This window comes from Notamacropus eugenii, chromosome 4 (assembly GCF_028372415.1).
Source record: "Notamacropus eugenii isolate mMacEug1 chromosome 4, mMacEug1.pri_v2, whole genome shotgun sequence".
Lineage (NCBI taxonomy): Eukaryota > Metazoa > Chordata > Mammalia > Diprotodontia > Macropodidae > Notamacropus > Notamacropus eugenii.
The window spans coordinates 168115742-168141391 of NC_092875.1; the positions used below are offsets into that span (position 1 = coordinate 168115742).

At 36.8% G+C, this 25650-nt stretch overlaps 1 protein-coding gene across 1 annotated transcript in view; it reads left to right on the forward strand.

The window, feature by feature from the left end:
• The window catches only part of CNGB3 (cyclic nucleotide gated channel subunit beta 3), a 187004-nt gene that overhangs the window by 112674 nt on the left and 48680 nt on the right, over nt 1-25650 (forward strand). The window contains exons 9-13 of the mRNA XM_072603628.1: nt 4394-4458; nt 5207-5329; nt 11556-11697; nt 14510-14669; nt 20393-20490. Of these exons, the coding sequence (XP_072459729.1) occupies nt 4394-4458; nt 5207-5329; nt 11556-11697; nt 14510-14669; nt 20393-20490 (588 nt within the window). The remainder of the gene's footprint in view (nt 1-4393; nt 4459-5206; nt 5330-11555; nt 11698-14509; nt 14670-20392; nt 20491-25650) is intronic.

Here is a 25650-nt window from a genome sequence, read left to right on the forward strand (position 1 = left end):
ATAGCATATCTCACAAAGTTTAAGGATCAAATGGATTGATATATGTAAAGTACTAAAAAAATGTCATTTATTACCACTAAAACAGATTAGTCATAGATCACTTATTAATTTATTCAAACAGCTCAATCCTATTGTTTTGAGTCTACCACCTGCCTCTTGGTATTTCCAGTATGTCTTCCTGTAAGTCTCTGAAATGTACTGTGTCCAAAACAGACTCATCATTTCTCCAGAACCGATATTTCATCCTAATTTTCCTGTCTCTGTGGAGTGTACCACTATCTTTCCAGTCACACAGGTACATATCCTTGGAGCGGTCTTTTGGCTCTTTACTCCCCTTACCAACCACATTCTTTGGGGTGCCAAGACAGCGATTTGTCCTCCTTGACAATATCTCTTCTGTCTATCCCATTATCTCCATAAATACAACCATCACCCCAGAGTATCCATCTCCTATTTGATATCCCTACCTCTAGTTCATGCTCTACCTAGCTGCCAGACTGATGCTACTGAAGTTCAGGTCTGACCTTCCACTTTGCTTCTGAAGAAACTCTGTCTTGTTGCCTCTGTGATCAAAACCAAACATACTTAGCATTGAAAATCTCTTCACAATCTGACCTTAGCCAACTTTCCCAAGATTATTATATATTAATTCCCTTCACTCACCCTCCCTTCTAGTCATACTGGATTTCTTGATGTTTTTCAGACATAGTATTCCATCTCCCTCTACCATGTTTATGTGCAAGCTGTCCTCCACGCCAGGAACAGTCTCCTTCCTTACCTTTGTTTGCAAAATCCTAAGATTCCTCCAAGACTAAAATCAATTGCCACCTGCCACACAAGGCCTTTGCCTGATCCTCCTTCAGAAATAGTATTTTGTATTTACTTTATATAATTGTGTAAATATTGTTTTCCCCAATAAAACAGAAGCTTCTTGTTGCCAGGGAATATTTTGTGGTATTATATCCCTCCTACCTAGCATAGTACTTCGCACATAGGAAGCACTTAATAAATACTTGTTGAATAAATAAATGCACTTTATTACTTCTTATGTAAAATATTAAGAACAGTAAGTTATGGTGGCTAAAATGCCAGACTTGGAGACAAGAAGTCCTAGGTTCAAATCCTACCTAGGACACTTGACTATGTGACTAGACAAAGTTTCTAACTTCTCTGAGCCTTAAGAGGTTCTCTAAACTTATGGGTTATGAACTGCGTGATCTACACTGATGTTTCACCAATGAAGCTACAGACTTTACATATGCAAAGTAGCACTTCTCTCTATTTGCTTAGAAAAAAAAAAGAAATCCTTTCCAACTCCAAGGATTTCCTACTATTCCCAGGACTCCAGGATTTGGTGAGGTCAGAGCTTACCCACTTAAACTCCCATCAAAATCAATCATTTAGAACTCGCATTTTCCACCTTCTTGAGGTAAAAGAACTAAAATTACACAACATTCTAAACACAGACATACATGAGTGGCTCATATATTCTATTTGAGTTTGTGGCTCACACCAATGATGTCCAGTTGTTTGTGTGACCTTTGGCTAACGTGACATATTGGGTCATTATGCCCAAGAATAATTTGATCAAAAATCAACATCAGAATTTAGCTACATCTTTGATAGAGGCACAATTTTTTTTCAAATGTGAACAACTTTTCCGAATGTTTACCTAAACATTCTTTCTATTATCAGTAGATTTGAGCAACTTCATCTGTCTCTATGTTGCAGTATAATTTTAGATATTTTAAAGAACATAAAACCCTACTCATCCAGTAACACCCTATTTATCCAGAGATAATACTTTTAGCAATTTCTACCACTTGGAATATAGTTATGAATCTGGAAGCAAAAGAAATGATGACTTTAAGGAAAAAGTAGTTGTCATGTTCAAAAGTATGCAAACCACCAAAGCAAGCCCTAGAGGAGTATAGATAGATACACACACACATACATATATACATACATACATACACACATATATACACATGTATATATGTGCATATACATGTAGATTTATTTGTATATATATTCAGAGATATATATTTGTGGAAATATATTTATATAATATATATACATATATTATGCAGATGTGTCATGACCAGTTTTAAGATTGCTTGGTTGTTGTCCTTTGTCTTAGAAGAAGACCAAAATGACATCACCATGATAAAGTGAATTTTCAGTGTGTCTGAATGTGACTGATCAGACCAACATGAACTTGGAATGCTCTACCACAGGTTGGGCACCAATAGTTCATGTGAATGTTTGGGGTGGATATCCCAAAGTTGCGTATCCTGCGTTTGCTTTGTGCTGTCTCAATTCTGCTTCGCTCAAAGAGCACAGCACTCTTTCTGATGTGGGCACGCCATGCTCAACAGTCCTGTGCCAGTTGCACAGTCAAATCCAAAGTTCTTGAGAGAGAGCTTGAGACCTTGAGAGTGTCCTTGTATTGCTTCCTCTGGCCACCATGTGACCACCTGCCCCAGGAGAACCTGCGAGTTCTCCATAAAAAAGTCTTTTTGGTAAGCATACATTTTGCATTCAAACAATGTGACCAGCCCATCAGAGTAGTGCTCCCTGAAGCATAGTCTGAATATTTGGCAGTTCAGTTCGAGCAAGGACCTCAGTGTCTGGTACCTTATTCTGCCAAGTCATTCTCAAAATCTTCCTAAGACAGTTCAAATGGAAGTGATTCAGTTTTCTGACATGGCGCTGGTAGACTGTCCATGTTTCACAAGCATATAACAATGAGGTCAGCACAACAACTCTGTAGACCTTCAGTTTAGTAGTCAATCTAATATCTCTTCTCTCCCAAACTTTTCTTTGGAGCCTCCCAAACACTGAATTAGCTCTGGCAACACATGTTGTCAATGCAGATGTATCATGACCAGTTTTAAGATTAGGGACTGCTAGATAGCACAGTGGATAGAGTACTGGACCTGGAGTCAGGAAGACTCATTTTCCTGAGATCAAATCTGGCCTCAGACACTTACTAGCTGTGTGATCCAGGGCAAATCATTTAACCCTGTTGGCCTCAGTTTTCCTCATCTGTAAAATGAGCTGGAGAAGGAAATGGCAAATCACTCCAGTATCTTTGCCAAGAAAACCCCTAGTGGGATCACAAAGAGTCAGACAGGACTGAAATGACTGAACAACAACAAATCAATGTTGGTATTAGCTAGTGGTTGAATTTAATTGAAATAGTAGGCATCTGGTGGATCAGTGGACAGAGCACTGGGAGTCAGAAAGACTCATGCTCCAATCTGGCTTCAGATATTTACTAGCTGTGTGACTGGCCAAGTCATTTAACCTTTCCACCCTAGTTTGCTTAATTCTAAAATAAATACGAAAATAGAATCTACCTCCTAAGGCTCTTGTGAGGATCATATGAGAGGATAACTGTAAAGTGCCTGGCACAATACCTGGCACATAAGTAGCTACTATAGAAATGCCTGTTTCTTTCTTTTTCTTCCTAAAAATAGTTAGCATTTATATAGAACTTAAAATGTAAAAAGCACTTTACATATGGCATCTCATTTTATCCTAACAACAACCCTGGCTTTCATTATCCCCACTTTATAGATGAGGCAACTGAAAGACAGAGGGGTTAAGTAACGTGCCTGGATTCACACAGATAATAATTATCCAAGGCAAAATATGCACTTAGATCTTACTGACTCCAAGTCGTCATCTATGTGCATACCACTTAGATGTTACACACACACACACACACACACACACACACACACACACACACACACACACATACACCATAAAACTTTTTAATTATATTGGTATTGGGGACAGAAGTAAAATTCATATTATAATAGCATTTGTTTGTTTTAAAACATAATTGTGATTTTTATGGTGTAAGGAACTCCCAGTGAGGAATCTTCCTCTACCTTTACAGGTAGGAAACTATTTTGTCACTAATAGTCTTAACTGAGTTACCTAGGGCAATAAAACATTCAATGACTTGCCCAAGATCACATGGCTAGTATATGTCAGAGGCTGGATTTGAACCCAGTACTCTTGATTCCAAAGCAACTTTCTTTTCATTACACTGTTTGTCTTCCTGTGCCTTTTTTAAAAAATAATATATATAGTTGCTTTTATTCCACTGCTCCTTAACCAAGAAGTTGTAATTTGATGATACAACCAAAATAACATAGAAAAGTGTCACGTCTAAAATGGTATCCAGAGGAAATTCCCATGAAAAATAAAGTTGATTTTTTTAGGGGGATGGAAGATTTATAAATGAAAATACATCAATGTATCATTTTCAGGAGCACATAGATCATTATAACTAACCCCATTAGGAGTAGCTACATTTAAAGTAGGTGTCTATAAGACTAACATGTTCTTTGATTTATTTCACTTGCCTTCTATGAAGTGCATCACATTCTTTGAGTTTAATGACCGCCTGGAGTCTAGAATGGACAAAGCATATATCTACAGGTAGAGTATAATTCAAGTTCTTGGAAAAGGGAAGAGATTAATTGGTCCAACCAACCAGACAGACATGTGGGTGGAATTAAGTCATGACCTCCCTCTTCACCAAAGGGAAGACATTTTCTAGAATGGAAACATAAGGGTTCATTCCAAGGCTGATATGATGGACACATTTTTAAATGAGATATAAGTATAAGGATTACTTCATGATCTTACATGATTTTACTTCTAAAAGAAAAAAAAGACCATTACCAGCTTCAATTGGGATTAGTCTAGACAGACATGCTCTTTTGCAAGTCCACTCTATGTCTCTGTCATCACACCTCAGACTTAATCTGAAATACATTCTTTTTTTTGCCGTTCTGACCCTCTTGCAAAGAGTCCTTCAGTCATATTGAATTGTAGGGTGGAATCCCATGAGGCTTCCTGAGATATCCAGTTAAATCAGCATGTTGTACTTTATGAGGCTCCAAGCACAGAGGTGACCCTGGAGGCCAAGTCTTTCATGGAGCTGATTCATACCATGTGTGAATGGAGAAAACAGGATCTTTTTTTTTTTCCCACTTTGTCAGACCCAGTCAAGATGCTGGAGCCAGAAAACAAGCAATGGCACCATCACTTTCAGTAGTCCTAATGAGAGTTAACAGCACTAGAGGTGAAAGCAAGAGGGTCTGGGGGGATCTTCAGGGGAAAATAACAGGTCATATTTTAGTAAAACCATTAATCCTTGCTTGACATATGTTATTCCTGACAGAATCTTTCGTACCACTGGATACCTGTTATTTGTCCTACATGTTAATGCATGCATTTATTCCTGGGCTTCAGAATATGAAGGAATTGGTAGCACTAAATGGGTATATGATGGTAAAGGAAACAGGTAAGTGCTAATTTGGGGAGAAACATTTATTGATTTTTCTCGGCTTCTATTTCAAGGAATGTCTTTTTTTTTTTTTTTACAACTGTTTGGATAACTAACTTTTCAACAACCCCACTGCTGATTGTTAGTAATGAATGATGCTAATTATTTGGTGGGCAGGTGCAGTGAATAATTAGTTTACCACTGAGGGGTTTTATGGGTTTATGAGTCAGCTATAACCACTAACTCAATTAAACATTTAGAAAGTAAAAAGGACTGTAAATTAAACTTGCCGATTAGGCATGCAAGTGTTCAAGGCATAAGAGATCATTTGAAAAGATTAGTGGAGTGGAATCATGATACAGTGTACAGCAAGATGTCACTGGCTTATTTAATAGTGAAGTTTCCTTTCTGAAGGGACAAAGGCCTTGGGCTTAAAAGAGGCCCCACTAGTTTTCTGCTCCAGTGAAAATCACATATGGGTATATTGTAAAGCAATGTCCTGGCTGGAAAGTAGCAGGTATTAGTATGTCCTATCAAGGGCAACTCATAGCAGCTGTGGGAAGGATGGCAATTAGAGGATAAAAGAAAGAGAGTGGAAACACTAGACAGGATAATATAGTACCTGGAGTGAATAAGAAGTGGTAGAAAAATATTTGGGCTTTTTTTTTTTTCCATACCTGGTTTTAATGAATTTAAAATCATAGAGGCCCACTGACAGGAATAAAAACCAGGTAATGATTTGTTGGAAAGACTTATAACCAGTCCTGTGGGTTCCTTTCTTTGGAAAATGATCCAATGTAAATAGAATTGCCCACTTTTTTTCTCAATCCAAATGACTAGTTAGGATAGAAAATTAAGCTGCTTGTAAAGTACACAAATAGAAAGCATATGTGAGTATCTACTTCAATGTATTCAGGCCATGAGATCAGTTTATTCAGTCGTAACTTTATTCTGAGATGTCTCAATTCATTTTAATTCAAATTAATTAATTTTATTCAAATTAAGCACGACGCAATGTGCTAAGTCCAGCAGCGGGAATACACAGATAGAAAGGACACAGATGATACACTTAAGGAGTTTACCATTTAAATTAGTGAGGAGTGGGGATAGGGAAGACATGCTCTGCATGATGGAAGGTTGCGTCTAAATCTTGGGAGACTTAGGCAATATCATTCTATCAAAATTACTCTTTATACATTGGAAGGTAGTATGCCTGTACGTCTGTACAGTGTCCAAATCTAGTCACAGGCTTTCTGGCATGAGAACCAAATGATATCAGCTACATTTCAGTCAGAATCTGAACTAGACTGTGAGAAAAGCATGAAAGAAGCAATTCTTTTCTTTTTAAACTGAATTTTATAAGAATGATCTCTTAAGTGTGGTTTAAGATCATCCATCTTTCATGAAAACACATGAGAAAAGATCTCCTTTACAGATCCCCTTTTGCAGGTAGGCTGACATAGGTAATGTTCTCCTAGGAATGAAATCTGGTCAGAAATCAGAGCTATCGGTGCAGAATTGGGGGAGGGGTAGTGGGATCAGAGTGCAAAACTTAATATCTCCTTCTAAAGTAATGGAGGCTCTGAAAGCAAAAAGGAAGAGCACAAAAATACAGAAATGGAGAAAAATTGGGCAGAAGAGAAGCAAAAGATGTTTTAGAAAAATGAATTCTATAAAATTCTATAAAACACAAAGTAGTTGTCCTTGAAGACAATGATTCAATTCAATTATCATTCAATGTTGTATTTGAACTGGGAGCTAGAGTGATAAAACAAGAAAAAGAAATTGAAGGAATAAAAATAGGCAATATGGAAATAAAACTATCACTCTTCACAGATGATATGATGGCATGCTTAGAGAACCCTAGAGAATAGACTAAAAAACTTGTTGAAACAACGAACAACTTCAGCAAAGTTGCAGGTTATAAAATAAACCCACATAAATCATCAGCATTTCTTTATGCTATCAATGAAACCTAGCAACAAAAGAGAGAAATTCAATTTAAAATAACTGCAGACAGTATAAAATACTTGGAGTCTACCTGCCAAGACATGCCCAGAGATTATATGAACACGATTGTAAAACATTTTCACACAAATAAAGACAAATCTCAACAACTGGAGAAATATTAAAGCGCACAGTCAAGACAATATAATAAAAGACAATTCTTCCTAGATTAATTTGCTTATTCAGTGCCATATCTATCAAACTTCCAAAGAATTATTTTACAGAGCTAGAAAAAATAACAAAATTCATCCGAAAGAATAAAAGGTATAGAATATCAAGGAAATAAATTAAAAACTGTTAAGGAAGGCAGCCTAGCAATTCCAGATTTCAAATGTAGCAATCATCAAAACAATCTGGTACTAGCTAAGAAATAGAGTGGTGGATCAGTAGAATAAATTAGTCACACAATGCAAAAAAGTAAATAACCATGGTAATTTAGTGTCTAATAAACCCAAAAATCCATGTTTTGGGATAAGAACTCAGAATTTGACATAAATGCTACAAAGGCTAAAAAGCAGCTTGGCAGAAGTAGGCATAGACCCATATGTCATTGTAGCACCAATGCAATATTCACATCACCTACGGTTGCCATGAATATGCCAGCGTAATTCTGAATCATGTAATACAACAGACTCTCCACTTGGAAGAAAGAATCAAAAAATTTATTCAGACATCAGAAAGCCAAATCCATCATAGCAACAAAGACATCCATACACAATAACAATGCAGAGGGCAACACCAGCCCCAAGCCTTCCCCCTACTAGCTCCCAACAAATTCCTTTAAACAAATCACAAACAGGCTCCCTTAAACAAAATGCCCTTATCTCACTTACAACCAGCTGCCAGCTGCTGACTTGCCAGCCTTCTTCAGTTGTGGCTACTCTCTGACCAAATTTTCTCTCAGTTCTGCTCTGGCTCCGCCTCTTCTTGCTCCACCCATTCAGCAAACTTCTCCCACATAGGCTCCATATGACTCAGACTTTCATGTGACCCAGGCAGGTCACATGGGCCTATTAATAAATGGGAAAGATCTTCTCATTTAAATTGCCATTACAATCATACCATATATCAAGATAAGGTCAAAACAGACAAATTATTTAGGTAGGTGGTAATAAAAGTATATCAGGGGAGCACAGGGAAATGTACCTGGCATACATATGGACAAGGGAAAGCATTTTTGATCAAACAAGAGATAGAGAGGATTATGGGAAGTAAAATAGATGAGTTTGATTACATGAAATCAAAAAGTTTTTGCACAAACAAAACTAATGCAGCCAAAATTAGAAGGAAAACAGGAAATTGGGGAGGGGGTATTTCATAGTCAATTTCTCTGATAAAGGTCTCATTTCTCAAACATACCTAGGGATTTCAGTCAAATTGATAAAAAAAAAAAAGTCATTCCTCAGTTGACAAATGGTCAAAGAATATTAACAGGCAGTTTTCAGAAGAAGAAATCAAAGCTATCAATAGTCACATGAAAAATGCTCTAAACTACTGACTAGAGAAATGCAAGTTAAAACAATTCTGAGATACCACCTCACACCTAACAGATTGCCTAACATACGGAAAAAGAAGATGACAAATGCTGGAGGTAATGTGGAAAAATTGGAAGACTAATGCCCTGTTTGTGGAGTTGTGAACTGTTTCAAACATTCTGGAGAATAATTTGGAACTATGCCCAAAAAACTATAAAACTGTGCATACCCCTTTACCCAGAAATACCATTACTAGGGTCTGTATCCTAAAGAAATCCAGGAAAAAAGAAAAAAACTCTTTGTACAAAAATATTTATAGCAGCTTTTTTTTTATGTTGGCAAAGAATTAAAAATTGAGGGCATGCCCATCATTTGGGGAATGATTTAACAAATAATGGCATATGAAAGAGATGGGATACTATTGTGCTACAAGAAATAATGGGCAGGAAGATTTTGGAAAAACCTGGTAATATTTATTTGAACTGATATAGAATGAAGTGAGCAGGACCAAGAGAACACTGTACACAGTAACAGTAATATTGTAAGGATGATTAACTGTGAAAGATTAGCTAATCTGATTTAAAAAATGATCTAAACAAGGGTGGAGAACCTACAGCCTCCAAGCCACATGTGACCCTCTAGGTCTTCAAATGTGGCCCTTTGACCAAATACAAATTTCTCAGAACCTGTGGCTTTAAAGGTACAGCTTTTCCACCCCTGCAAGACAATTCCAAAGGACCCATGATAAAAAATGCTCCACATCCAGAGAGAGAACTAACGCACTCTAAAAACTCCTTGAGGGCAAGAACTGTTTTGATTTTGTCTTTGAATTCTAAGCAAAAGTGCTTAGCACATACCACTCTCTTATTTTTATCTCCCATTTGAAACTAAACTCCTTAAAATTGTTTCATTCTTTATATGGTATCAGTTCCTGGAACATAGCCAGCACTTCTTAAATATTTGTTGATTTATTAATAGATTGATTGAATGTCCAGTTGCTAATGATCTCCAAATTTTCATCTCCACACAGCTCCCCCCACAGCAATAACAAATACTGCTTTAATTCAGATTGAAATATACTTTTTAAAACTTTTCTTTCTTTTGCTTTTCTTTTGTCTGTGTTTTCTTTTACAATGTGACTAATATGGAAATGTGTTTTGCATAACTTCACAGTATTATCAATATCAAATCACTTGCCTTCTGGGGAGAGGGAGGGAGAGAATTTGGAACTCAAAAATTTTTTAAATGATTATTAAAAAAAATAAATTATACATATAATTGGGAAATATTTAACAAAATATATAGAAATCTATTTTTAAAATAAATAAAAGCCTCTAGAAAGAGATTCTTCTATGGTTTCTAATATGGAGTATAATCAAGAAGAAACATGTTCAGTAATTTTTAAAAAGTAAATACTATGTGCAAGGAACCATGAAGTCTTTTTATTCAAAGATGAGAATTATCTTTGATATAAAAATGTACATTTATATAAAAGATACAACAGCTGTCTTTCAAAAAAATTAATGACATACTCCAAGTGATTTTTCTAGTCAAAGGTGACCACGTAACTCCACCTAGGCAGTAAACTCCAGCGGCCTCCTTATTACTTGTAGGATCAAACATAAACTCCTTTGTTTAATATTTAAAGCTCTTCATAACCTTGTCTTATCCTACCGTTAGCCTTTATTCCCCTTCAACATTGCAATCCAGCCATATTGACATGCTAGGTCATTCCCATCTACCATAGTCTATCTGTAGTCTATAGGCCTTGCAATGGCTATCGTACATTTTTGGAATATTCTCTCTCCTCATCTCAGCCTCTTAGAATTCCTTATTTCCTTCAAGATTAAACTTGAGTTTCACCTTTTATATGAGGTCTGGTCTCCCCAGTGGTTACTGCTTTCTCCTCCATCTACCTTGTACCTGCTTTCTATGTACTTTGCATGTACCTGTATGTGTCCCTTATTAAAGTAAAAGTTCCTTGAGGACAGGAACTGTTTTAGTTTTGTCTTTGCATTCTAGGTAATAACAGTGCTTGGCAAATAGCAGTCTCTTATTTTTGTCTGCCATTTGAATATAAACTCCTAGTGATTGTTTGATTCTTTATATGGTATTCTCAGTTCCCAACACATAACTTAAATATTTGTTGATTGATAGATTAACAGAAAGTCCAGATTCTAATGATCTCCAAATTTTAATCTCCACACAGCCTCCACCTCTGATAACAATAATGAATAGCTATTTTCCCAGAGATTCCTTCCAGGTTCCATGGTGTGCCCACAGTGAATGAACCATAGGCAATAAGCAAGGTATCTCAAGACATTTACCTTGGCTCTGTCCAAATGAATCATTTTTCTCCAAGGAAAAGGAAATGTTAAGCATTATACCAAACTACAGTCTGTTAATAGAGGTTGTTTCTACTGGAACCAAAAGTTTCAACCACCTCAAGGCACTGTAGATCCTACAACATTTTTCTCTGACAAGAGGTGGAGAGTTTTTGTCATTGGCCAAATTATCATTTTTCTAATAAGATTTTCCCTACTTCCATTCATCTGATGTGCTAGCACATATGGCATTCCTCCTTGTTTTCTGCATCAAGATAATGCATAGTAGCTTTGATATGTGTATAGACCGGCATACATTTCTATGTATATGTTCATAGGTAAGTTGGTAGAAAAGCTTATAAGTAATCATCATTGTCCTTCAATGTTACTGACCAATGTCAGATTAAAAACCTAAATGAAAATTCTTTGTATTCACAGGTATCTGAGATGTTACTACTGGGCAGTTCGAACTTTAATTACCATTGGTGGTCTTCCAGAACCACAAAACACATTTGAGATTATCTTTCAACTCTTGAATTTTTTCTCTGGAGTTTTTGTGTTCTCCAGCCTAATTGGACAGGTAAAATGAAAAAAAAATTGCATTATGCTGCATTCATTTTTTTAATATTAATTTATATTCTTATTGATATTTGTTTTTTAAATCACCTTTATTTCCATATATATCTCTCTTTTTCTCCCCTATCTAGAAGCATCCCTTTTAACAAAAAAGAAAAAATAAGAATAAAAGAATTCTTCAAAACCAATCAATACATTAACTGAGCCTAACAGTACATGCAATGTTCCACATCCCATAGTTCTCCACCTTTCTAACGAAGGGAGGGTTGTGCATTTTCTTATCTCTCTTACAGCACAAAGTTTGATCATTGTAATTAAATAGTGCCCAGTTTAATTTTTCCTTTGCATTGGTATTAGTTTAATAATTATGTATGTTGGCAGATAGGTATGGTGTATAAGCATACCGGACATGGCAGGAAGATTATTATCAAATATTTACTAGGTACGTGACCCTGACCAAGTCACTTAACCTCTCTCAGTCTCAGTCTCTTAAAAATACAATGGGAATAATAATAGTATCTATAGTTCAGGGTTGTTGTGAGGATAATCTAAGATAACACATATACAGAGCTAAAGAAACCTCGAAGCACTATGTCAATGTCTGTTATCTACTTATTTCACTTTTCACTTTGCATGAACTCATACAAATCTTTCCATGTTTTTTCTGAATTCTTCATAGTCATCATCTTTATAACATAGCAATGTGCTATAAGTCATGTATCACAATTAGTTCAGCCATTTCCGGATCAATGAGCATCTGCTTTGTTTACAGTCCTTTGCTTCTAGTTCTTTGCCAAGATAAAAGGTGTTGTTACAAATATCTCAGTTGTATATAGGACTTTTTTTCTGCCTTGATCTCCTTGAGGTGTATGTCTAACGATGGGAACACTGAATCAAAGGACATGATCTTAGTCATCAAAATTCCAAATTATTTTCTAGAATGGTTGACTCAATTCATAGTTCTTCCAATAGAACATTAGTATGCCAGTCTTTCCACAGTCCCTTAAATTAACCTGTTCTCATCTTTTGTCAATATTTGTCAATTTTCTAGATGTTGGTTGTTTTGATTTACATTTCTCTTAGTAGTCATTTAGAGCAATCTTATCCTCGCAATTTTTCTTATAAGATTCATGTGTTCATTATCCTTTGACTACTTATCCATTGCATAATATCTCTGTCTTATACATTGGTGTTAGTGCCCTATAGATCTTGGATATTAGAACCTTGTCAGTGATTTCGATGCTGAGTTTTGCCCAATTAACAACTTTCCTTCTTATCTTAGTTGTACTAATTTTGTTCATCTAAAAGCTTTCCAATTTCATGTATATTTTCTTTGGTATTCATTGCTATCGGTTAAGAATTTTTCTCCTAGCCATAGCTATGAAGGTACATGAACTCATTCTCTTCTATTTTTTAATGGTATGACCTTTAATATTCAGGTTGTACTCCATTTTGAGCTTATGGTGGAACACTGGTGAATCCTATTTTAAATAGCACCATAGACAATGTTCTCAGACTACTTGAAGAATATTAATGTTTTTATTAAAGTACTTTACATCCATTATCTCATTTAATTCGTACAACAAACTTATGATATAGGTCCATTATTGTTCCCATTATATAGAGGATGAGACAGACCTAGAGAAATTTAGTGACTTGCACATGATCACATGATGGATGCATAAATGTGAGAGTTGCTCTTTGGACCTAGGCCACTTCTGACTCCAAAGACAATACTAATTTTCACTCTACATCTAGGTCCTGAATAGGTCAAATCATGAATCCTGTGAAGTGGTAACATTATTTGCACTCCCTGTTTCCATTGGACTGGAATTATTACCATATTTTACGTAATCATAACTTTGAATGTTACACGTTTAAATATATAGGACCACTTCACAGGATTTATGATTCTTATCAGTGGGGACCTGACTAAATACTAGTATGAAGAACTAGTAATACATATTAGTTGGCGTTAATCCACTCTTGCATCTTTTATAGCATGTCCTAAGCTAGACAGAGGAAAAAAAGATGCCAAAGAGTTTCACTTCTTCTGAATGAAGAGGTCATTGATCCCCACCACCCACTGCCATTTTAAATAAACAAAGCAAATTTCAATCCTTTGTGCCCTGGTTTAGGAGAGAAATGGGAGATGAATATAAAGAACTAATTTATACATCTGTTTCTGAACTAAGACCTTAAAGACCAGGCTTAATTTAGAGTGAATTTTTACATCTCAGCTATCAGCATCCATGAATTGAAATGTAATCATTCCTTCATTACTACCATAGCTGCTGAGGAGAGTCAAATAAATTCAAAGCATATTTTAAATTTGGTTGTATACTACACTCTAAACATAGACTTGTTTAACATTGTATAAATAGCACCAAGTGAAATTGGGAGTTGTCAATTATCCAATGAATCAGGATTATTTAGAAAGCCAACTTGCATAATCTATGTTCGTAATTCCACTTTGACTCCTGACATCTGGATTGACTAGCTATTCTGCCAAGAAGTTACTAAGCTTCCACATCATTCTGCTACCAAATGAAATCATGTTTTTAAGCACTTAGTTCAGTTCCTAGTACATAGTTAGTGCTTACAAGTACTTGATCCTTCCCTCTTCCCCAGCACCCCCATGGAATCACAGTCTATAGGATTTTCAAACATAAATGATCCATATATCAGTAAGGAATAAGAATGTTATCAAATCAAAAGACTAATTTCATACAACTTTAGTTTGTTTTTAGTTTCTCTTCTGTCACCATTTATAGAAACAAATGAAAATATCAGAAATATGAAATTTATGTTTTCAGATGAGAGATGTCATTGGTGCAGCTACTGCAAATCAGAACCACTTCCGTGCCTGCATGGATAATGCTATCTCTTATATGAATATGTATTCAATACCCAAATTAGTGCAGCATCGAGTTCGGACTTGGTATGAATACACTTGGGTCTCTCAAAGAATATTGGGTAAGTATGCCTAATTATTCACCCTATCCCTGAAAAGTAGTAATATGAGCATTAGACTTGAAATACAAAGACTTGAGGATGAGGTTGAGCTCTGCCTCCTATCATCTGTTGGTCTTTGGATAAATCACTTAAAATTCATTTTAACCTGAGTTGCTTCACCTGTAAATTGGGGAGGGGGGCAGGGAATGGGTTCAGTAATAGCTTCCCTATATAGCTCATAGGGTGAGATGAGTACTCTATAAATCCTAACACATCAGGTAAATGTGAATTTCTACATTATGATTTTTAGAGAAAAGTATCTTATCAATGAAAGAAGAAAGTCCCTTGAGATCAGAGATGGTTTTTTCCTTATCCTCCTATTCCTGTTTCCTATTTAGAGAGTGTAGGTGTTCAGGGAAAACTAGTGCCTTTAGTGTGAGGGCAGCTCATTCACTTTTGATGTCCACCCATCACCCAACTCTCAGCTGTGGTTCCAAGAAGCTATAGTATGCATAGTGACCACATCTTGGTAGACCATTTCATGGGCTAAACTATGTTGAGGGTAACTGACAGGCCTCAAACCTGTTGGTGAGTTAGGGGGGTGTCTAAAATACGTAAAGACTTCCACTGATGGAATGGGCAAATGAGAATCTTTTGTTCTGATGACCGTGAAGACAGCAGCTCCATGAAGCAGGAGCAGTGGAGCACTTAGAGCTTGGTTAGACATCAAAGATGCCAAGGTCATCCATTGCAGCCCAGAGCATCACTAGTCACCCTGACTTTTGTCTTGGCACTTGGACTTGGATGACTATGGAAGACAGAATGAGGCTGACACCTTCACACAACTCTGCCTCATTTAAACCCAGTTTATGTGCAAGTCAAAAGACCCAAAAGATCCCTGCACACAGGCAGCCCAGGGCACAGGGTTGTCTTATCCTGGGACTAAAGCAGCAGTGGGATTTGGCAGCCCATAGGTATCTGAGCAATTTGTTTAAGGACCTCACTGCTCACCTTGTTAGCATAAGGAAGGGGCTTGAAAAAGTGCCCTAAAAATTTTCAGCTTCACCCAACCCTGGACTGCTTACTGCAGCAGGCAAGAATCCTACACTGTCATCAAAACACACACACAAAAAAATACAAAAATCTTGTAAAGATGACTCCATTCACCATTGGTACATGGAATGTACACACACTTATGGACAGTATGAAATCCAGTAGACCTGAAAAACAAAAAGCTCTTGCTGTGAAAGAACTCGGTAGGTAATATATCCAAATAGCAGCCCTGAGTGAAACAAGGCTGGCAAATGAAGTTCAACTTACCAAATTCAGACCTGGATAAATGTTTTTTCCAACCACAGGGATGGAGAGCACTGTGAAGCTGGCATAGGTTTCACAATCAGAACTAATTTGGTTAACAAGTTCATATGCCCCCTAAAATGAATGAATGACAGGTTCATGACAATGTGATGGCCACTTGTAGAAGAGCTCCATGCTCTGATCATCAGTTCATATTCTCCCACCATGACAAACCCTAATAAGTCAAAGAAAATTTTTGCGAAGACCTGGAGACTTCATCATCAATGTGCCAAAAGAGGACAAGCTCATAATTCTGAGTGACTTTAACGCAAGAGTAGGCACAGACCACTAGACATGGCAGGGTATCCTTGGGAGGAATGGAGCTGGAAACAGCAACAGCAATGGTCACTTACTACTAAAGACTTGTGCCCCTCATAATCTAATTATTTACAATGTCTTCCACTTATGTAAACACAATGAAACTTTATGGATGCGCCCTTGCAGCAAACATTGGCATTTAATAGACATTGTAAGGAGAAGAGACATACAGGATGTGAGAGTGACAAAGGCGATGCATGGTGCAGAGGTTTTAAATGCTATTAGGCTCCTCTCATGTATCAAAGCACCTGGTGCTGATTCTATTCCAGCTGAGATTTACAATGCAGGGGTCCAGTGCTCTTACAAAAGCTGGCTAAAATCTTCCGGGTCATATGACAAGAGGAGGTCATTCCCCAGGAGTTCAAGGATACCTCTGTTGTCCATCTCTATAAAAGACAGGGAAATAGTCTGTGCTATGACAATCACAATGCAGTCTGTCTCCTAGTCATTGCTGGCAAAATTCTTGCCAGAGTCGTCCTTAATAAGCTGATCTTTCACCTGGAAGATGCTCATCTATAACAGCAAGGACCACAGCATATGCAGGAGGGCCTGCTCTACAGCTGCTTAGACCTGCCTTTTGAGGGGCCAGCAATCTACTTTAATCAAGCACATATATCATTCACTTTGTTCAGGGGAAAATGTCAGCACCCTGAACTTCAGAGAAAATATAAACAGAGAAATAAAAACCAATAGGCAGGGCTTCCAGCTGTCTGACCATAAGCAATACATACATCACGGATCAACATACAGATCCAACTGTTTGACCATTACCAGAGAGAGAAGCACCAATCTCTGGGTTTTCAAAGGGGGTGGGGGAAGGAGGGGAAGGGACCTCCTTAGCAGCTACCCAAAGTCTGGCCAAACAAACATTTCCAATGAGTAAACTTGAAAATAAAATCTCACCTCAGAGTATAAATATACTTTTCAGAGCCAGAGGGCATCACAACCCTTGAGAACCAGTGCCTTATTAGAAATTAGCAAAAGGCATGGACCTTCTTATAAAACAAATCTCCCATAATTAAACTATGGGTAGGCCCATTAATGGGTGGGGAAGATCTTTAACTCTCATTAACATAATTAACATTACATCCATCTACCCAACAGCCTTCAAAAAGGGCCAAAGAATGAGTGAGTTGCTGCCCAAGAACTCAAGGAGAAATTTCAGTAGCAGAACAGAGATCTGTACACAATGTTCTTTGATCTGATCAAGGCCTCTGATACTGTCAATCATGAAGGTTTGTGGAAGAACGTGGCAAAATTTGGTTGCCCAAAGTTCATCAGTGTTGTACATCATTTTCATGAGAGAACGTTTACACAAGGTTCTAAATCATGCACAATGTTCTCATACTTTTCCAGTCACCAGCGGAGTGAAGCAGGGCTGCGAGCTTGCTCCCATGCATGATGTTTTCAGACATATTGTCAGATGCCTTTAACAAGGATAAAAATTGCATCAAGGTCAGCTACCACACTGACAGTAAATTATTTAGCTTGAAAAGGCCAAAGGTTGGTGTGTGACTTTTTGTTCACAGATGACTTTGCATTCAAAGCGGCCTCTGAGACTGAGATGCAACCATATAGATCAATTCTCTCCCACTTGTGCTAATTTCACCCTGACAACACCAAGAAAACAGAGGTTCTCCACCAGCCAGTATGGCACTATTCTTATGTGGAACCATTGGTTAAAGCAAATGGAGAAATTTTGAATGCTGTGGATAAGTTTGCTTATGTTGGTAGTATACTTTCCAGGATGTACACATAGATGATGAGATCCATACATGCTTTGCCAGAGCTAGCTCAGTGTTTGGGAGACTGAAAGAAAGTGTGGGAGACAAGAGGTATTAGACTGACTACCAAACTGAAGGTCTACAGAGCCGCTGACCTCATCATTGTATGCCTGTGAAACCTGGACAGTCTACCAGTGCCATGTCAGGAAACTGATTCACTTCCATGTGAATTTTCTTAGGAAGACTCTGAAGATCAGCTGGTAAGATAGGATACCAGACAATGAGGTCCCTTCTCGAGCTGAACTGCCAAGCATTGAAATTCTACTACAGAGAGCACAACCCTGATGGACTGGCCACATTGTTTAATGCCAAATGTACATTTGCCTAAAAGACTGTTTTATGGAGAACTCATACAAATCAGGCACTCACATAGCAATCATACGTAATTAACTACTTACTACATACATACATACAGAAGAGATACAAGGACACTCTCAAGGTCTCTCTGAAAAACTTTGGAATCACTTGCATGACATGAGAGAGTATGGCAAAAAACCACAGAGCACAGGATGCCTGCATCAAAGAAGGTGACATGCTCTATGAGCAAAGCAGAATTGCAGTAGCTCAAAAGAAACATGAGAAGTGCAAATTTAGAGACATCTGTACACTAAATATTCACATGAACTATTTGTGCTCTAGCTATAGTGGAGCCTTCAAAGTTCATATTGGTCTGATTGGCCACAATGAGACACACTGTATCTTGACCCTGACATAGGGATGTCATTTTGGTCCTCTTGAAGCATGGACAAAAACAACCTAGCACCATACTTTTTAATAGTAGACATTCAATAAATACTTGTTATTTTGAACTATATTAAATTGAAAGCACTCTACAGATATAAAAATGACGACTATTCAAAACATATCCTTTTCATTCTTCTTTGAGGTAGAAACTGAGGCTAGAGATATTGAGAAAAGGTAGTCTCAAAAGCAAATAATTGCATGATTCGTATGTCTTTAAACATATACAGTATTTATATAAGAAATTTACAAATGGGGATTTTTTTTCTTAAGTAGCCAACAAGATTTTCCAAGACTATGTTATCCCCCCATCCCCAGGGAGTTCAATAAGTATGTGCAGAGAGATCATAACTCTTTCAAGCAACTAAGTGGCTGCTTTTGTATGCTAACTGGTATCTTGGTGACCTTAAAGAATTAGTGCCACTGAATAGCCAAAAAGTTGCTGTATCCCTCAGGGCATTTTGCAGTGCTTGCTCCTGATAAATGGTATCCTTACAGCCAAACTCTACGCTCTAAAAAGTTCACTGAGTGAAGAATGAGGCAGTCTCTTAGTGCCTCTGGGAACCATCAAGTTTAAAGACTAGAAACTAACCTCTGGAGGTGTCTAGAGGTAACTCTCTAGTGATGGAGGCTAGCACCCTCTGTTTCCTCTCCTGTCCCTTTTGGCTATCTCTACTGCCAACATCTCCATGAAGAATGGGGGGAGGGGAAGGGAAAGAAGTACACATCCTAAAGGAGCTCCAAGAGCCATCCTAAAAGTAGGTATGGAAGGATAGAAATAAAAGAATCAAAATCCTTCCCTCTTTCCTAATAACACCCTCTCAATACTCCATGACTCTCAGCCTCTGAGGCAAAACAATGAATTATAACATTAATTTCATTTTAAAATTTTCAGAGCAGATTAGAGCATAATATTGCGATTTTCTATCTTCTGTAATTCTCAATAAAAATCCTGGAATTTCGTAAGTAGTAACTTACACAAATTCATGTGATCTTGGCACCTGTGATTAAGCTATGTCATTTATCATACATTTTACTCACCTAAAATTTTGTGTCCTTTTTGCACTCCTACAGAAAAAAAAAGTCTGGAAAAGTCACCTTTTTGAGAAAATAATCATATTGACAATAATGATTATAATTAAATAATATTTTGTATTGCACCTTTCATCCTAAAGTTCAGAAGAATTTTCTTATGTAGGCTCTCACTAACCATTGTACTGATACAGAAAAAAAAGTTATTATCACCATTTTATAGTTAGGATCACCAGCAATCTAGAATATGAGTCTCTTGACTTCCATCCCAGCATTTACTCTGCTGGCATAGAGCAGCACTTAACAAACGCTTGTTGACTTCACTTTTCCCAATTATTCAATATTGCTTCTGTAAATGGGAACTAATTATAATATCAATAAAAATTGATAAATTAATTTAATTGCTCCATTTCTTTCATCTCACATCTATTTTATCTATTCTTTATTATATAATGAACCTTCCCATTTTGGTTAATATGTTAACTTTTTTTTTTTTTTTTTGCTTTTTTGAAGATGAATCAGAATTCCTGGAACACCTGCCAGTCAAGATGCGATTGGCCATTGCCATCGATGTGAACTTCAAGATCGTGACTAACATCGAATTGTTCAAAGCAAGTACTTACAAAATGAGGGATAGTACACCACACCTGGGGTCTGTAGAATCTGAACCATGGTCACTGTTAAAGAAATAACTTTTATCCTAATAATTATATTATAATATTAAGCTCAAAAATTAAGGGTATATGTATAAGAAAGTCATTTGCTAAGTTTTTTTCCAGCAAAGCTTTCATTTGCTCCCTTTTGTCTCCTTTCCTCTTTTTCCTAATTAGAACCAAGGAAGAAGTGATTTCTTCAGGTTGTTAATTTAATTTGCATTAATTTAAACATAATTACACTCTATGGTCCATCTGTGGAGTTATCTGGTTTCTGATTGTGCCTTAGCCATGTCTATTGAGCCAGGCTCTGGTTAGGTCCAGAGTGGCTCAAAGATCTGATTATCAAACTTAATGATGCCTCCCATTCTAAAGGCTTGGGATCTGAAACTCTAAGTTTTTCAGGGGGGTTTCGTTATAGTTGTTGCAAAAATATACTTCTTTTTACACATTTGTAAAGTAGAGATTTATTTAAAATCTTTAAATACTTGTACAATTTACTATACAAGTTTAAGTAAAGAATAGTAAAGAGAGAGCAAGCTAGCCTTGGAGCCTCTGCGTCTTAATTTCTCTAGCTTCCTTCAAGACTCAGTTCAAATCTCATTTTCTTCAAGAGGCCCTCTGTGGTCCTCCCAATTGCAAAGACCTTCCTCTATGAAATTACTTTTCAGTGTGTGTGTGTGTGTGTGTGTGTGTGTGTGTGTGTGTGTGTGTGTGTGTGTGTGTGTGTGTGTGTGTGTAAAATAGATAAAATATATAAAATATACATAAAATCATCATTATCATAACAATATAACATATAATATATTATTATAATACATAACATACATGCTAGCATTAATATGGCACCTTAAGGTTTGCAAAGTGCTTTATAAAAATCACCTCATTAGATCCTCACAACTACCTAGGGAGGTAGGTACTATCATTATCTCATTTTACAATGGGGAAACTGAGATAGAGAGTGGTTAGGAGATTTGCCCAGGGTCACAGAGCTGGATTTAAACTTAGGACTTCCTGACTCCAAGTCCAGTAGTCTATTCACTATGTCTATTTATAGATTATTTACATGCTGTCTCCTCTGTGAGACTATGAGCTTCTTGAGAGCAAAGATTGTTTTTTTCCTTTCTTTGAATGCCCAGTACTTAGCACAGTGTTTGGCATATAATAACAACCACTTAATGAATGCTTCTTGACTGACAAAATAAGGAAGAACTTCCTAACAATAAAATCCAACAGAAAGGACTATTTTAAGAAGGTGTAAATCACTGGGAATATTCAAGCAGAGACTGAATGACCATATGACAGGGTCATTGCATTAGGTGGTATGGAATTAAATGGTCTCCAAAGATCTTTTTCACTCTGGGATTCCACAATCCTATGATTAATACAGCATAGCTTATTAAACAGAGAGGTAGCTGGTCTTAAAACCAGGAAGACTTGGGTTTAAGTCCCTCCTCTGACATATCGTTAACGTCCTCATCATTGTCACTAGCATTGATTACCATTTATAGAGTATTTACTGTGTGCAAGGCACTGTGCTAGGTACTTTGCTATTATTATCTCATGTGATTCTCATAGCAACCCTGGAGGTAGGTGCTATTATTGTCACATTTTACAAATGAGGAAACAGAGACAGTTATTAAGTGACTTAGTTTCTCAAACCTAGTAAGTATCTGAGGCTGTATTTGAATTCTGGTCTTCCTGACTCTGGGTTCGACACTATTCCTTGCACCATGTAGTTGGACATACTAGATGTATGACGCTGGACGAGTCATTTAATTCTTTAGGCACTTCTCTCAGAGTTGTGTCAATGGCGTCAACCTGCATTGGTAGAGAGAGTGTCCTCATCTGGAAGTTTGTTATACCAATGAAATCCAGTTCTCATCCCTATGATTAAATGTAATTCTTTAGGGTTTAGATCTTTGGAAATATCATGACAACTTGATGGATAAATATGTATTATGCTATTAACTTATTTTTATTATTTTAGTACCAATTATGAGCTCCCCTCTTTGAATGAAAGGTTTTGAAATCAGAAACCAATAACTCATAAGAGATTATCTCTCACTTTCAAGACAACTAGATCTTAGTCACTCAATTTTTCCATTTTTCTTTTAGCATATATTCCTTGAAATTCATAAAATCTGTATTCTACAGTGGATATAATTGAAAAAATCAAATATTCATTGGTTAAGGTTCTATATATATTGAGTCATTATTTCCTAAAATTACCATTAAAGATTCTATTTCTCCCAGAAAGACCATTTCCATTTATAGTTTTGCTAAATGAAAAGCAATTCCATATAATAGTGGGACAACAGAGTTGGAAAATAGCTCAGAGATCATCTTATCCAAAAACCATCCAAAGCATGAACCTTTGCCAAAATATTCCTGACAAATAGTCACCCAGGGTCATCCTGAACACCTAAAATGATGGTTCTAACTTCCTCCCTTACTCATTACCTCCCAAGGCAGTCAATTCTACTTTAGAACAGTTCTGATTGTAAGGAAATTTTTACTTCTGTCCAGTTAGAAGTCATTTGGTATAATAGTACCTGAACAGGAATCTTCTATATAACATCCCCAATAAGGGTTCATTCATCTTTGAGTTAGAAGACTTTCAATAGCAGCCCATTTCATGCTTTCACAGCTCTAAATATTGAAAAATTGGTTCTTATACACACTTAAAATCTTTCTCTTTGCAAATTCTTCCCACTGTTCCCAGTTCTGCTCTTTGAGGAAGAGCAAAATGTGTCTCCCACATGACATACTGGATTATGATACTGGACAGCACTTATAATGTCCCATCTAAATCTATCTTTGCCATAATAAAAATCTTCCATTGCTTTAACTAATGTGTATATAGGGTGGTTTCCAGTCTTCTTACTATCCTAAGTTTGGGTTTATCAATGTCTTTCTTAAAATATGATGTCCAGATCTGAACCTACTACTCCAGATGTGCCCTGACTAGAGCAAATTAAAGAGGGGTGATTTACCTCCCTCATTTTGGGAATTATGCTTTTATTAATGCAGCCTGATAATGCTAGTTTTTTGGCTGCTATTGTCACACTACTGACACATAATGAGGCTGAAGTGGGTTTTTAACATTAACTGTTATCTAATTGCCCCTCCCCTAATCAACACCATTGATTTTTTTAAACCAACTGTAGAAATTTACATTTATCCCTATAAAATTTCATTTTATTAGATTTAGCTCATCATTCTAGCATGAGAAGATCTTTTGGGATTATATCTCTGACATATGACATGTTATTTACGCCTTCTAGTTTTGTGTTATTTCTAAATTTACGTATGCCATCTATGTCTTTATCCAAGCAATTTATCAAAATGTTGAACAACATAGAACCAATAGACACATATCTAGGGGACTCTGCTAGAAACCTCTCTCCAGGCTCAAAAATAAAGTAATCATTGTTTTTTGGATTGAGTAATTCAATCAGTTCTGAATACACCTCCCTGTATTACTGAGCTTAAAGTCCCCTAAAATTCTGCAGACTTTTGCAGTTCAACTGCTGTTCTTCACTATTCCCCAATATTGATTTTCTGAAGTGGATCTTTTAACACAAAAGTAGGACTTTAAATTTATCACTCTCATATTTCATCATATTAAATTTGTTTCTATGCTCTTGGCCTATCAAGATCTTAGTCTGAACTATTGCAACAGCATGTTGACTGGACTCCCTGCCTCAGCTTCGTCCCTACTCCAGTGTTTACTCAGCTGTCAAACTGATCTTCCTAAAGTACAAGTTCAACCATATCACCCCCTTACTCAGTAAACTCCAGTGACCCCCTACTCCCTCAAGGGTCAAATAGAAAATCCTTTATTTGACTTTTAAATTCCATTATAATTTAGCCCCTTCTTATCTTTCCAGTCTTCTTACACATTATTCCCTTCTACATACATTGTGATAGAGGACATTGGCCTCCTTACTATTCCTCACCCAAGACACTTGATCTCTCAAATGCAGGAATTTACACTACTTTTCCCCCAGTCCTGGGACTCTCTCGTTTCTCATCTCTGCTTCCTAGGATCTCTTCCTTCAAATCTCTGCTAAAGCTTTACGTTCTGCAAGGAGCCTTTTACAATCCTCTTTAATCTTAATGCCTTGCCTCTGAGATTGCCTCCACTTCATCCAATATAGCTTATTTGTACATAGTTCTTTGTATGTTGTTTCTTCCACCAGACTGTGAGCTCTTTGAGAACAGGGCTAGTTTTTGCTTAGCACAGTGCCTGACACATGGAAGAAGCTTCATAAATATTTGTTGATTCAACTTGACTTTTTGGATCCTCACTTATTTTCTCAACATTTATTATTAACTCTTCTCTTCTTAGATATCTCCTTTTAATTACTAGGCACCTCCACTGCTAACTTTCTATCTTAAACCTGTTATTTACTGTATTATATAGGTTAGCAATTGTGGGAAACATTCTCCTAGGAATGATTACTGTATATTGAATGAATCATTCTCCTAGGAATGATTACTGTATAGAAAGAGAGTACCCAACTAAAGCCGTCCAAAGGTAGATGATTAGTCTTGAGAGGTGATAGATTCCCATTCCTGGAAGATGCTCAAATAAATGTTCTATAACCACATGTCAGGTGATTTACAGAGGGAATTCTTGCTCAAGTATATTTGAATTGAAATTGTCCCTGAAGACCTTTCTAAGTCTGATATTCTGGTATTCCCTTCCTTTTCTGTCTTCAGTTAAAATTTCTTTTGATCAGATCAGGAAACTCCCTAGCAAATATATTCATTAAATGAATGCCAAAGGACTAATCACAAAACCATAGAATTTTGGAGCTGGACAAAATCTTAGAGACCATGAAACTTGGTACTTTCATTTTATAGTTGAAGAAACTGAGTCCTAAGGAGATTGTGTGCTGCCCAAAGTCACACAGCTACCAGAAATTCATCATTTCCATATCTTAAGCCCAGCCCAGAAATCAAAATATTATTCTCTAAGACCATCTTTTAAGCAATGGTTTGTTCCCAATATCCTTTCTATTCTAAAGCCCTTGTTTTCAATTGGCATCAGTGATGAAAATCCACCTGTGCCCCTACTGTCTTCATTCTCCTGTCTAGGATGTCTGCCTC